The following is a 15901-nucleotide window of genomic DNA, read 5'->3' as shown; positions in this document are numbered from 1 at the left end:
AAAATAAATATATTAAACATCCAAATTATTCAAACATTTAATAATATTTTAGTATTTAGAAAGATTAAATTGTGAACATGCCNGAAGTAGTAAATAATTATAATATAAAACATATAAAAATTATAAAAGAATTAATAAAATGTTTTTGTTGGTGGGTTATAGGTTAAGCCACTTTCAAAATAACTCGAATCCATTTAACAAGTGGTTTAAGTAAGTTGGGTTCAATTCAACCTAGAGATAATAAAAAAACTTGTGTATGCAAATATTTTAGGATAAAATCTGTGAGAGGTAGTTGGTATTCGAAGGTATTTATTACCCACGAATTGCGGATAATATCTGTTTATAAACGAGTCGAATGTAGGTATTATAGTATCCGAGCCATGGTATCCGTTATCAAAAAAATAAAAAAAAAAATTGATTTATATTTTATTTAATTAAATTAAATTTAAAATAAAATTAATTTGTATTTTATTATATTAAATTTAATTAAAATTAAATTTTAATTTATATTAAATTGTTTATTTTTTTATAATTTTATTTAAATTTTATTCTAGAAATGTATAAATTATATATTTTTTAAAATTTACGGCGTGGGTACCCACAAATTTTAAAATATCCGTTGAATTTTTTGAAACATGTATCTGCACAGTAGTGGGAGGGTTGCAAGTGAAGTTTTTATTTTGCGGGTCGGGTTGTGGATAGGTACTATTTCTACTCGACTCGACCCGTTGTCATTCCTAATTGAACCCATATTTAAAAAACTAAAGCATTCTCAACACAATCTAATTCAAACCCGTGGTGAGTCGAATTGAGTAGGTAAACTCAATGCCCTAATTAGTAACATTAGGATGTACTTGCAAGGCTTATGAGATGTTTAAGAGGTTTAATGAGTTATGTGATTGAATATTGTGGATTTCTTGATGTTCTAGAAGGGTACAATTGTAACGTCCCAATTTCAGATGTCACGAATCCTATTTAAAGTTAAGATGTTTCAAAGTTCTTATAGCGCATAAAAAAACGATGTTAATTAAAAACTTCAAGATTTAAAAGGTGCGGAATTAAAACAAAGTCCTAACTTTCCAAAAATATTATTTAATTACATAATTCTAAAATCAATAAAATAAACAAAGAAATAAAATAAACCTAATTACATTGTTCCTAAAATTTATAGCACAAAAACTTTAAATAAACCAAGTCTTTTCCCCACTTTCGCGTCTCTATCATGTATCTAGAGTATCTGCAGCATCCCTTGTTATCGTATAACCACCAAAGGTCATACGATCATCGCAAGACACAAACATAAACACAAGTAAGTATGGGTAAGCTATCGTTAACACAACCAATAACAATATAATATATACATAGCAAATAAGCACAACTTAACAAAAAACATTCATCTACAACGCTATCTTTACTAGCATCATCATTTCTACACCATGATCGTCGTCAACATCTTCATCAGCCATATCATGACCATACCATCAATGTCATCATTATCAACACAGTTTCCAAACACATTATCATCATGAAAACATCTTCATGAAGTATCTTGGTCTATCTATTGTACCCAACCTCACACACCTATTATATCAAACATGGTGGTTTGAGTCATCCCACCCTCACTTATAAAGGACCTGTCTCCTTGTTGTGCAAGAAGTTATGAGTAAAAACATTGGCACATCGCACACCTGACACTATACTCAACAAATAAGCCAGAGTCTAAGCAAAACATCATTCCCCTCTTCCCGCATCGCATGGTCGAAAATGGTGCAACACTCAAACCCCACTCTCTTCCCACATCGCACAATGGAAGAGAACCTTTTTCCTGTATCACATAGTTGAAAACACAAAACCCAAGATTTATAAGGTACAAAATAGAGATGTCCATCTCCTCACACATATACTACTAATAGGTAAAACCCACATACTCTTAACTTTACCCTAAAAAATATATTAAATCATAACCCATTATATTCATCTTCCCATATTGATATTAACAACTCACAACCAAATGAAGTCAACCAAACACACATATAATAGTAAAACTAAATACTAATCACATCTCCCTTTTTTCACCATACATAAAAAAAAATTATAAAGTTCATCCATATTCTAATATAAGTCCAATGTGGACCACCCATAGGCCCCACTTCAAGAATAGGTCACAAAAGTATACCACTCAACATCAAGCCAAAAAACAACTCAATTGTTCATCCAAATGCTTATTATAAATCCATTATTTTTCTTTTCAAGCCTAATTAATTTTATTTTAATTTTAATTTTTATTATTAGCCTATACTTTATTATGAATTTTATTTTAAACTTTATTTCTTATTTTACTAATGTTTTTGTCGCTTCCTTTGCAAAACCAATCCCTAAACTATGGACCCTACATGTACCTTATGTCTTGCGTTTTCATCCTAAGTTGTTTTCTGATTATTATCTCGTTTTAATGTTATTTGATTAAACTTCAAAACATGAGAGTGTTTAGACGTGTAGACAATTTTGTCTTTAACAGGAGTGGCTAGAATACTCAACCAAGAATAGGTTATACTTGGATGCTAGGAGTGACTAGAATACTCAATCAGGAATGAGTTATACTCAAGTGCTAGGAATGGCTAGAATACTTAACTATGAGTGGATTAAACTCGTTGTAATTTTGAAAAGATTAATAAAACCTCTTAAGAGTTCTTAAAAGAGAATTGGATGTAGCTCAAATTTGAGTGAACCGGTATAAATATTGTGTCTCAATGCTTTTTTAAACTATTGTTAAGTCTTTTATGTCATCGTCTGAGAGAGTTTATATTTGTTGATCTTACATACATGATGTCTAAACATAATTCACGTCTGCATATTATTATTAAAAATCATTAGACGTTGCTTTGCGAAAGCGACAAAATGACAAAGAATAGTGGCTGACAATATTGAAAAACAAAAAAAAAATACATTTTAGAGAATTAAGATTAAGAGAGTAGGACAAAGGTACTCACTAATTTGAAAGACAAAATTTTTATGGTTGTTAACAACAACAAAGACAACCGTGAAAGAAACTCAAAGAACTTACCATGATATCTGGTTGAGATTAAAACACACAAATATATTTGTAGAAGGTTTAAAAAATCTCTCTCACAATCTTCTAATTATAATAAAAAATTAATACAAAAATATATGAAAGATTAATCAACTGCACTATATTTCTAGATACATATTTCTAGATACTACGACTATATATATAACTAATAAATTGTCTAGTATTATATAGACTTAATGATGATTCTAACCTGTAAATTAAGAAAAAGTAAATCAAATTATTTTTACACGTTCAAAAGGTTTGATTTTATATAGTTAATTTTTTTTATCGGAACATAATTTTAATATGGTATATGATAAATAATATATTTAGTCATCTTATTCTTTATAGAAAAAGAAACATAAACTAAAATAATAATACATTTATACCTTTATTTATAATAAAAAATTATTAAACAAGTTTTAAATATCCCTAAAACCACTTTATTAATTTTGTTCTGTCTTGTCTCTTTACAAATATTCTCTCCCAATGGTCAACGTTTCATTTCATGTTTTATATCGTCAAAAGTTTTTATTATCTCTAACTGACCCTTTTAATACATAGACGATTTCAAATTCTAAATTGTATTGAATTTAAAATTAATATACTCGTTAATATGTATTAAATAATAAAAATTGAAGATATTAAGCTAGAAAATAAAATTATATTATAAAATAATAAAAACAATAATAATAATAATAATAATAATTTATATTAAGCTAGAAAAGAAAGAGGAAGGATGAAGATGCAGATCCCCAGTGGGGTTCGCATCTGTATCTGCTACTTACCAAAGAACACAACACAAGGAAAGAAACGAAGGAAAAGGTAGTGTATGAGAGTGTGTGAAAGAGAGAGCGCGTGAGTGATTATAGTACCAGAAATGGGGAGTCTAGTGTATCAAGTGATTTCCTCCGCTGCATTTCTCACGCTTGGGATGTACCACCTCATCAGTACCACGCGCAACTACCTCAAATCGCCTCACACCTACGTCGCCAAACCCTTCCACCCCTTCCCCTACCCTCGCCGCCTCCAGCTCTACTTCCTCATTTTCGCCCTCCTCGTCGCCATCGCCCACGACCTCCTCATCTCCGTCGACGCCGACCCCTTGCTCCGCGGCGCCACTCCCGTCCACCTCCTCCTCTCCCTGCAGTCCGCCGCCACGCTCTTCCTCTTCCTCCTCCTCGCCCTCGCCCTTCTCCTCGCCGACTCCTCCCCTTCCATCCTCCCCCTCCCCGCCGAACTCGCCTTTGCCCTTGCCTCCGGCCTCTTCCTCCTCCACTCCGCCCTTGCCTCCGCTCGCGCAGCACTTCAGACCTCCTCCATCGAGGCCAAGTGCCTCTCCGTCTCCGCCAGCCTCTCCTCCATCTCCGCACTCCTCTGCCTCCTCCTTGCCGCCCTCCCCCGTCTCTTCCCCGCCGACGCCGCTCTCGCCGCCACCTTCTGCCTTCGCGGCCTCTGGTCTCTGCAGACCGGCCTCTCCCTCTATGCCGACGCCTTCATCCCCGACGGCTGCCACCGCCTTCTCGACGTCAAGAGCGGCGTCGAGGGATCCACGCAGTGCGATCTCGACGAGTCTAAGTTCCGCGCCGTTGCGATTCTCGATCTGGCGTTCCTGATCCACGCCATCTTCGTCGTTCTTCTCTTGCTCATAACCTACGCGCTCGTCGCCAGGAGCGTTGGTCTGAGAAGGCTCGGATCCTATGAAGCGCTGCCCACCGCGACTTCATCTTTGGACGCCAACCACAGCCATATTCAGATGAAGGCCTTGACGGGCACCCAGGCTTGAATCTTTTCGCTCATTATATTACTTCTTTTTTTGTTCTTTTTTATTTTAAAATTTCTTATCTGTCTTCCTCTGATCATAATGTAGGTTTGAACTTTGTGAATACACCATAGTATTCCTGTTTAGTGAGTGAGGCGAATTGTTTATGTAGTTCAATTTTGTTTCATTACCTGCTACTGCTTTGCATATTCCTAAACACCCCTTCGTACATATGATATGAACCATGGCTCTAAATTGCGATTGCATTAGCATCATACATACTGCGGATTAATTCTTTTCATACGCTTATGATCACAAGGAGTGCACTAGGTATTCTCAATTGTGGATTGCCTCTTTTTAGACTTTTGATTATGTATGCCCTTTTGAAATTGAAATTGATAACCAACGTATCTAATTTGGAGGGTAAATGAGCGTGTGACGATCACTAAAGTGAACTCCATACGAAAATGAGTCAGAATGAATGTAGGATAGATTGAATAAATTATGTGGTGAATAATGAAATGATGATTCATTGCATGAACTGTAAAGTTTACGTTTTCATTACATGGGAGTTCTTAGTATTTTTTTTTATGATTGATGTTGAAGTGTTTACATTTCGTTAAACTGGCCTCTGAGTTGCCTTGGAGTAATATTTAGGTGGCCACTCCTTGATCTTTAACTGTCCATTAAGAGGGGTGAGTGAGTAATTGATGCTAAGGTTCTTTTTCATGTCCTTTATTTCTCTTTGGTCTGATTCTGTTTTGGAGGCATATCTTCTAATCTGCTTGAGTTATTTTCTTCTCTCAGCATATAGGATTAAGGTGATGGCATGAGGATAACAATACTTAACAGATTTTATGTAGTATAAACTATTATAGCTAGGGGACAGGGTTTCAAAGAAAATAGTATGAATTACTTATGCATGCTTTACTTGATAGAAAAATAGTTTGGCACCAAACAGTTTGGTCACTATGGGCATAGAATTGAACTGATGTGGTAGCATAGAATTCTTCACGCATTCATAGCTGTAAAAGTGTCAACTTTTACAAGAGTAAAAATGGCATGCCAAAATATGGTCAGTAACTTTTCTTCAGTATTTTTTTGGGGGCTGAAACTGATAATGGAGTACAGAACGTTGTTCTGGATGTGTTGACTTTGAGTATAATATTTCTGATTGCTTACAAACCTGCTTTTGCTGACCGCGGAAAAGTATTCGCTTGGTTAGAAAACGTTTGAATTCAAACAGCTATTTCTGTTTAATAAGTTATGGGAAATACTTGTATGATTGAGGAAGAATAGAAGTTATTTCTCCCTCCGCAAATCCTCCATTAAAATATTTGGTTTATTACTCATGCATCTTGTAGTTTAGCATATGTGTATATTTGAATTGATTATACGTGCATCTTGTAGTTTAGTGTAGTAGATATGTCTATGGAAGAATAAATTTTCTTCCTTCCAGAACGTATACAAATTTATGATGGATTGACTATAAATTAGTCTTCCCCTTTATACAGTGTTGCCCTGAGCTCGTTTAGATAGGCAAACTGTCCAGTGTCCATGTTTAGAGAAGTCAGATTTTATAGTCTAAATTCATAAACATAATAACATCAAATTTAGACTCAATTAAGTTGAGTAGTTGATAAATTTGAAAACTCTCAATTACCTCTTTATTAACTTTTTGTGGTATATTACATCTTTAAAATTTCAAAAAATTTCAACTGAGTCGTAAGATTTTTCTGTAAGTATATAATATAACAATTTACTGTTATTCTGGATAACGAGTCTTTCACAAGAATTTAATAAAAATTATTTTTAAAGGTTAATCAAAATTATAAAAAATTACAAAGTAAACAGCTAAACTAAACATGATAATATTTAAATTTGCTTTTTTTTCTATTATAATTTTATAATATTACAGATTTATAATTTTTTTAATTTTATAATTTTGTAGTTTTATAGTTTTACAATTTATAATCTTATAATTTACAATTTTTAAATTTTATAGTTTTATAATTCTACAATTTTATAATTTTAGTTTCATTATTTTATAATTTTATATCTTTACAATTTTATAAACTTATAATTTTATAATTATCCAATTTTATAATTTTATAACCTAACAATTTTGTAATTTTATAATTTTCTAACCTTTTAATCATGAAATTTTGTAGTTGTATAATTTTATAACTTAATAATTTTATAATTTAATAATTTTGTAATTATATAATTCTATAATTTAATTATCTAATTTTAAAATGTTATATGTTTATATTGTTATATTATTTTATAATTTATAATTTTAATTAATATTAAAATAAGGTTAAATATGTTTTTAGTCCCTATATTATTAAGCGGTTTTGGTGTTATTTCTTCTTTTAAAGTAAGGTACATTTTAGTCCAAGAAAACTCTGATTTTAGTCCTTCAAATCTAACACAGTTAAAAACCAGTTAATGTGACTAATGGTAGATTGACACAATTTTTTTTCTTACGTTGAGTCAGTGTTTCTCACCTTTTCTCTCTCGTCTCTTCCTTCCATCTTTCACCCAACCTTCTCATCCTCTGCAAGGTCATTGTTTAAAACTAGCTCCTTAAGGAATCTCGCCACGGTGAGTTTGGTTTCTGGTTGACCAATAAACATTTTAATAAAAACAACTTGATACCCACACGGAATATGAATTTCTACAAGCAAGGGACCAATCTTGATGACAAACATTTAGGGTTTTTAATGTAAATAATTGATCAAATCTAACATAACACATGCACACATTACCACCACAATGCAAAATTAATTTACCTTTGGCCACATTATCTAATATTTTCATGAAATGATATCTTAATCTTTTTTGCAACGTAAAGATATTATTGAAATTGATCAAAGTACCCTCAATCACAGAAATACATAAGAAGAAGAAAAAAAATTACAAAAAAATGCAAACCATTCTGATATTAATCCAAATAATGGAAATGAATGTTTTCCTGCATACATCTAATTGTTCATCAAGATACCACCAAAAATATACTGCAAGCTTCCTCCAAAATATACAATCTATTTATCAAACCATGACATTTTCACCTTAATTTTTGGTAATCAGTATAGTTTCTGGTGTTTCGGGTGGTCAATATTTTTCAAATGACATTGCTCTATTATTTAAGAGGTGAAAGTGAAACTGTGTCCGTTAGCAAAGTGGAACTATGACCGTAGCTATCTCGACCACCACCACATTGCTAACCCTGTAAGCAAAGATGTGTGCTTCTTCAAGACTACAAGCTTCAATAACTATTTATTCATACAACAACACGACTAAAATTATTAGAATGACATGAAAAACAAAAGCGATTCCACTCCTTTCATTGTGAGTTGAGGAATAGAATAGGGATGCTGGGTGGGGAGGTTTGGTGGAAGATGGAAGGAAGAGACGAGAGAGAGAGTGAGAAAAGATGATAAACACTGACTCAGTGTAAGAAAAAAATCGTGTCAGTCTATCGTTAGTCGCATCAGTTGGTTTTTAACGATGTTAGTTTGAAGGACTAAAATCAAAGTTTCCTTAAGGAAGAGGGCTAAGATGTACCTTACTTTGAAAGAAAGACTAAAACCAAAACTGCTTGATAGTATAGGGACTAAAAACATATTTAACCCTTAAAAATAGTTTTATTAAATGCAAAAAATCTGTGAGAGATCTTAATACTCCTGGTATTTTGTAATAAAATTTTACATGATGACATTTAAATAGGATCTTGTAACAAAATATTATATAACGACATTTAGAATGATAATGTGAGATAATTGTCACCTATATATTAGACTCAATTAAAAGATTTAAAAATTTTAAAGTCTTAAACTACAAAAATTAAATAGAGAATCAATTTAAATTTTTTAGGACCCAAAGCTTAATTAAGTGTATAATTTATAAAAATTAAATTATATAAAAATTTTAATCTTCTATTAATAAAAATATTAGTTTCTATATTTGTACGTATAACTATTTTTGTTGTATAAAATTTTATCTTTGTGAATATAAATTATTTTATTATTTTACCTTTAAATTTTAAAGTTACTATTAAAAAGGAACATTATGAACATTACAGGGGATAAATAGTATTTTTAAAATCTTTTTTTAATCGATATCTAATAGTTTGCAAAGATAATATGTAAAAGTTTTAAGATGATTAGCACTAAGTTTAAATAATAGAAAAAAAATGAAAAATGTTCTAGATAGAGAAATAATAAATTATAAATTTTTATACTAATTTACTCAATTCTGAATTAAGTTCAGTTCTTCCTTAAGAACTCTTAAGGGGTTCTATTAATCTTTTTCAAGATTATACAAGTTTTGTCTCTCAAGGATCTTATCGAGTATTTTTATGATTTTTGGTTATAATGAGTATTAACACCACTCTTGGTTCACTAATCAAATTGATTAAACTGAGCTTAGCCTCTCTAAGGTTTAACCCTAGATAATTGTCTAAACGTTCAACTCAGCCTAAGTTGAACAACCAAGTATTTGAGTTCTCTCCAGAACTTACGACAAATCCACAAATGGTTTTTCTACAACGTACAGATGAATGATTCTTAGCGAGAGGGTATGTGTTAAAAAACAATATAATATGTGACACTTGAAAGTGTTTTTCTCTTAAAAGATATTGAGCGTTAGGTAATGTAAGAATACTTTAAGCTTTTCTCTCTTTTCACATTGTTATTCTTCCTATGTTATCTTACATTTTCTTCATCAACAATAACTTCTTTTCAAACTTTTATTTTGTGCGTTTGTGTTTGTGTGTGTGTTTATGTGTATTTGTGTTTATGTTTGTGTGTGTGTGTTTATCTTTTATTGAAAGATGATTCTTAGACTAAGAAGTTGACTTATGAAGAGTTAGTAGCCTTTACATGTGAAGTTTGACTTTAGTCTACTTTGTAGGATTCGAAGATTTTTTTTATAGCCTTAAGCAAAACTTGATCTTGTACGATGTGACGGGACAAATGACTTCAAGGAAACATTTCCAGAATGTTCTTCCTTTATCACAACATCTGTCGTGATTTTGATAATATCTTTTTGCTTAATTGATTTGCACAGATATAAGAAACAAAGTATATAAGCATCAAAATATTTTTCGTTCACGTATTAAATGTTTCAAACATTGATAAACGTCAAGTAGTGTAGCATGTTTAAGACGTTTTATCATTTGTCATTTCACTAATAAATGCATCATTTGGTAAGAAAAATGTATATTCATTAGATGATATAAACATAAGATTCTTTCTTAAGGCTAAAGCGTTTTGATGGTCACTTATCAGACGATAGTTAATTTTTCATCAAATAAATGTGATCAAAATATAAGATAAAAAAAATATATTCTACAACAACATTTGTTGAAATAAGACAAATGTTGTTAGTTTATTTTCCTTTTCGTTTCATTTTTTTATAATAATATCAAATTAACATTATTATATACATTTTCCTTTTAACATGTTTATTTTAAAAGATTGAAGAATAAAAAAAATCAAAGTACTTAATCAGTTTTAAACTCTATCTTTACAAAAATTGACTTAACTATGATGTATATATTAATTTATAACATATATTACTATAATTGCAAATTAATAAATAAATTATAGTTAGTATTAAATTATATATTATTTAATAACATAACAATAAATAAATATGATATAAAAATATTAAAAATTATAATATATTAAACTATCTAATAATATATATATATATATATATATATATATATATATATATATATATATATATATATAAATAAATATGAAGTGTTTCTAAAAATTAATAAAAATCTTGTAAGATCAAACCTATCTTAATAACTTTGATCTTAATCCACTTAAGGAAGGATCATAGGAATTATAGGTTTTTTTACCCCAACTAAGAGAACCTCCTAAAAAGAATTTTTTCAAAGATATATTAAAGTTAATTCATGAACCATGAGTTAAGTTGATATCTTTATAAATTATTATGTAATAAACACATAAAAATCTAAACTTTTACATACTAATTTTTTTAAAGAAATTTAATTATTCTTCTAATAAATGCATAGCTTTACAAGAAAATAACTTTTACAGAAATGACAGAAAATGCTAATAGCATATTCTAACTATTATAAGAAAATAATATTTTCATCTCCACACTCCAAAAATCTCTGGTTGGCCCTATTTCTTGGATGGTGTTAAAAAAAAAAGAAAAACAGGATAAATCCCTATATGTCAAAGACATAGGATTTTATATTTATAAATAAAAAATCCAAAAACAAATTAAGCATGTTACATTTAAATTAATCATAAAATTATATATAACAATATCTAATAATATTTTAATCATATCTACATGTGGATTATTTCACAAAATACAATCAGATTAGGTCAATCACATGCACAGCTTTAGCGAAAGTTATACTGGGTCAATCCAACCGCATAGAGATACAGCATTTACTTGTTTTGCAACAATGTTCAAATTGGACATTGCTAAAGGACTCTTCAGAGAATATCAGAATGAATGTTTTATTCTGGTCCTACTTTGGTTGTCATAAAGTTGATGAATGCCCTGCATTGCAGCCAACAAATGGGAAGCACAACGGAGCTTAAACTGAAACAAGCAGAAAACACATGTTGCACTTCAATTTGAGAAAGTATGTAATCCAATCTATTATAAGTGTAAAAAAACCTTCACATATACCTTCTACAAGCAGCAATAAATGTAGAGTCCCGTAACAGCAAATTTGGTTTTAAAATGGAAAACTGAGAGAAAAACTTAAATCCCATCTAGAAATAGCAGTGAATAAGAGACTTCAGCACCTCAGCCAGTCTCGGAAATAGGATTGCATCTTTTCTCGATTAGCAGCATTCCCAACATTCACAGTTGGAATGATCTTGTCAGGTCTCAAAAACTGAAGATAAAGATAAATTCACTCAAAAAGGAGAACAAAAAAATGCATTTTTGTCAAAATCATTAAATAAATTAAATGTCTCGTTGAAAGTAATCACAATATTCAGTTCCAGACCTGAACAAAATCTCGCAGTTCTGTATAGCTGGAATGCTCACTGTAAGGAACTCCTGGAAGAAGAAACGGGACTTGTGAAGTGTGCTGCAATGGTGGATAAATAACTTGCTACTTCCATACCTTTTAAGAATTAGTTTTTAATAATTTGTTTTTTATTTATCAATTTAAAATTCAAAACAAAATTAATCATCTTGTCAAATATATTTTTACCTTCCTTCACCTAGTTTTGAGTACACATTTATCACGGAGTTAAAGGAAGAGAAGAGGAAAATATTAAATGAGGGAATGAATGAATTAATAATATAAGTATAATAAAAAAATTAAAAGCAATTTTGATAAGAATGACAACGTCAGTTGTATTTCTAAGTAACAGACTTAAAAAAAAATTTAAAGGCCTGTTTGACATTCGGGGACAACGACTACTACTGAGCATTTCAGCATCTCAAATCATATCGTTACTAAAGAAACACTATACCCAGTCCACAACAGTTCAGTCCAGTGCATTTTCAATACAAATAAGTACTAATAACACTTCATATTTTATAGCAACCGAAATGCAGTTAATCTTACCATAAATCGTGACATTTCCTTTGGTAACAGGTTTAATTAGTTCCAGATCGTTGCTTATCTTTTCATTGAAAGTCCAACCTAAAATTTTGAAGGAAGAAGTATAGGACACTTAATTAAGCGACTCTGCGGCACAAATGTCTTCTCTGTTGACAACATAAAATACCAAGATGATTCGGAGGTCAATGTTATCACAGTATTCCTAAAGTACCTGTTGGACGGAACGCCAAAACTGCTGTGAATTGATCCTTGTATGTCTTCAAGTAATCCTTTAAGGTCTAAAGTAACAAGTAAAAACATAATGGTGAATTATAGTATACAAAACAAAATTTTAAGAGGGCGGCGCAAAACTAAACCTCAGGTCTCAAAGATGACATGGGCAGGACATGGAGAAGCGTGCTCATTCCTATTGTACAGAGTCTATCAGAAAGGTCGGACCAATCAAAAGCTTGTAAAATCCGTCTTCTTGAAGCATTGGCATAAATTTTTACCTGAATCATAAAAAAAATGCATAGATATTGCGTAACTGGATCAAGCAATCTAAGAGGAGACAAGATGGCAACTTAAAGCTACTTTTATCAATTCAGGGCAGAAAACAGTCTAAAACCATGAAGAGGAACCTCATAAAGCTACCACAAAGTGCCATAATTGTTGTTTGCCAATAATGCAAGGTTGGAAACACCTTTACGCACAAATTTAGACATTGCAGAAGGATGAAAAAAAACAAGCGAAAATTTCAAAATCATCAGTAATATCGATAAGATCGTCATGAAGACAAACCGATAACTCAGGTACCAATATCTGATAGGCCTGAACTCTGAAGGATTAAAGAAATAAAGTGAAAACTTCAAAACCATCAGCTATATCTAGATTAGATAGTCATAAAGACAAACAATCCCTTAGTTATCAATATATGTTTTTGTTTTTCGTAGCACAACCCTTCTTGTCAACAATAAAGACAATTGAAAACAAAAAAGTGTATAGAATGAACGAGTTAAAATAGAAGTCTGCTCCGGAAAAACACACATACCCCAAGAGCTTTAGAAATTGCAAGATATACACATTCTTTGCCAATACTGTAAGCCCCGACGACCACTAAAGTTTTCTGATGAATTTTGAGATGGTTCTTTGTAATTTTGACGACATAATTTAGTACATCTTCCTTGGAAGGGAACCTGAACCAGAAATGTTTTAACAATCAGTCGAGATTAGTAAAACCAATGATTACATATCATAACCAAATGACAAGAACTGTACAAAAACCAGAACTTACCTGTATTTTGGATTGCAATATGTAGTATCCAAATAAAGTACATTTACACGTTGATTTATAAGAAGACTGTAAGCTTGCATTGGTTTACACGCTCTAAAGTCCCCAGTGTGCAAATAACGTTGGTCATTTGGGAGGCTAAAGTGAATCAAAGCCGCACCAGGGCAATGATTAGCTTCTAAAAAAGTCACTTTGACACCATCAATCACATGCTCCGTATTAAATTCCAAAGGGTGGATATACCTGTACAAGTAAATATATATATAAAAACACACACACACACTCACAAGGTAATCCCTTCACAGAAATGCAATGTGAAAAACATGATCAAGTGCAGTCTGATTTGTAAGTTCATGTAATTGAGCAATCTACAAACAGAGCAAAGGAGACATGGGAGTTTCTGAGTTCTTACAAAGGATTTACCGATAGACACATTTGAACAAGCCGTCCCGTGAGAGGAGAGCAATAAATAGGGCCATGAGACCATTTCTTGCTAAGGCCACCATAGTGATCGCAGTGGAAATGACTAAGAAAATACGCTGAACACCCTTCCACGGACCCATACCGAAAAGCATCAACAGTGAATGTTGTCCCTGCATTTGCAAATAAAGTATTTTCATTTAGAACATTTCATGTTTTCTAATTTTCATAACCAAATCTCAGGACAAACGTCCAAGATGGAACTATTGCCAAACTAATTTCTCAATCAATTTGTTTCATTTTGCCAAACTATTGCCAAGATGGAACTATTGCCAAACTAATTTCTCAATCTCAGGACAAACGTCCAAGATGGAACTATTGCAGTTTCGGATGCACTAGTTCCATTAAGTCAGTTCCCTTACTCGACTTGAATTAGTGGAGTTATGATAAAAGTTTCACCTGGGATTTTCTTATAAAAGGGACAGGAATGTGTAGCCCTATTTTCACCACTGAAACGCTTTCTCTTGCGGAGAGATTTCGTGTTCTCGGACTCTTTTCCTCCGTCGCGCGAAATCGAACCCCAATTTCCAGGTTTCACAATCTTCCTTTCAGAAGAACTACCTCCTTTATCAGAATAAACCCTCAAACTCGGTCCAGATTCAACTAAACCAACGGCGTCGCTTCTTTTGAAACCCCAAATCTGGAACAGGTTGGCCTGCTTCATCTTCTTCCCCGAATCGCGCTCCAAATCGGAGTGTCTATTATTTTTATCATCCTGCAACATCAGCGAGGACCAATCGGTTCCGCAACGATAGAAATCGGCGGTGAAACTGCTCTTTTTCGACGGCGTTTCCGATCCCGGGAGTTGCGACGGAAAACCCTCATCGTCCAGTGAAACGACGCCGATCGAAGCACCATCATCATCGTTAAGGTCGTAACCGTCGCCGTCGTGAGGTAACGGTTCTTCTCCTAAGGAAGGTGGTGGTGATGCGTCGGTGGATAGCGCCATGGCGTTCGTTACGGCGCGTAAATGGTCGAAATTAAATGCGATTTGGTTTTTTAAAATGATACCGCGGGAAATTAAGGAGATTGCGATAAATTACGGTTTTAAACATTTTGCTTAGTTTTCTTTAATATTGAATTTGTTTATTTATTTTTTCAAAAATTTGTAATAAATCAATTCAGTTAAGTCACAACTTTAGAAGATGTTTCTAATGGAATATGTTCTATTGTTTAATATTGATAAATTCTGAAAAAAGATTAAAAAAGAAATATCAGAATATATTTATATATCATCTTTTATTTAAGTGTTTCATTCATATTTCACTCATGTGTTATACTTATAGATTATGGGGTTAAATATGTTTTTAGTCTCTATACTTTAGAGTGATTTTGGTTTTAGTCCATTTTCGAACTATGGTATAATTTAATCCTTAAACTTTAGAAAACTCTGGTTTTAGTCTTTTTTACTAATTTTTTTTAATTTTATTTGTTGTTTCAAACGCATTTCTCAGTTAACATTGAAGCAAAAATATGTCAAATAGTGTAAACAATCCAAATGCTATAATGAAACGTGCTTGAAACAACAAATAAAGTTAAAAAAAATTGGTAAAAAGGACTAAAACCATAGTTTTCTAAAGTTGAAGGACTAAATTGTAACATAGTTTAAAAATGGACTAAAACCAAAATCGCTCCAAAGTATAGGGACTAAAAACATATTTAACCCTAGATTATATTTGTAAAGTACTTTCTTATCTTTTTTTTCACTTAAATTGCTTTTAGTATTTAGTAAAGAAC

General features: G+C 31.8%; 2 protein-coding genes across 4 annotated transcripts; one reads left to right on the top strand and one right to left on the bottom strand.

Moving 5' to 3' along the window:
• Positions 1-3802: 3802 nt before the first annotated feature.
• Positions 3803-5133, top strand: LOC106753802. Its single transcript, XM_014635659.2, has one exon. It carries the CDS (start codon positions 3951-3953, stop codon positions 4854-4856), a length of 906 nt encoding a protein of 301 aa, XP_014491145.1. The 5' UTR covers positions 3803-3950; the 3' UTR covers positions 4857-5133.
• A 6007-nt stretch (positions 5134-11140) lies between these two features.
• Positions 11141-15204, bottom strand: LOC106753838 (DNA cross-link repair protein SNM1). Of its 3 annotated transcripts, none has more exons than XM_014635701.2 (10): positions 14564-15203; positions 14097-14277; positions 13688-13927; positions 13445-13589; positions 12771-12905; positions 12626-12692; positions 12418-12495; positions 11848-11900; positions 11642-11733; positions 11142-11432 (listed from the first exon to the last, which is right to left on the bottom strand). In XM_014635701.2, exons 1-10 carry the CDS (start codon positions 15111-15113, stop codon positions 11348-11350), a joined length of 1626 nt encoding a protein of 541 aa, XP_014491187.1. In that variant the 5' UTR covers positions 15114-15203; the 3' UTR covers positions 11142-11347. The 3 variants fall into 3 exon arrangements, 2 of the variants coding, with proteins under 2 accessions (XP_022633499.1, XP_014491187.1); XR_002666879.1 differs by having other exon boundaries at positions 11333-11432; positions 11523-11733; positions 14564-15201; XM_022777778.1 differs by lacking the exon at positions 12418-12495 and having other exon boundaries at positions 11141-11432; positions 14564-15204.
• Between the last annotated feature and the right edge of the window lie 697 nt (positions 15205-15901).

This window comes from Vigna radiata, unplaced genomic scaffold (assembly GCF_000741045.1).
Source record: "Vigna radiata var. radiata cultivar VC1973A unplaced genomic scaffold, Vradiata_ver6 scaffold_7, whole genome shotgun sequence".
Taxonomy (NCBI): Eukaryota; Viridiplantae; Streptophyta; class Magnoliopsida; order Fabales; family Fabaceae; genus Vigna; species Vigna radiata.
Note: the sequence above shows the minus strand (reverse complement) of the source record. Positions and strands in the feature narration are given on the sequence as shown.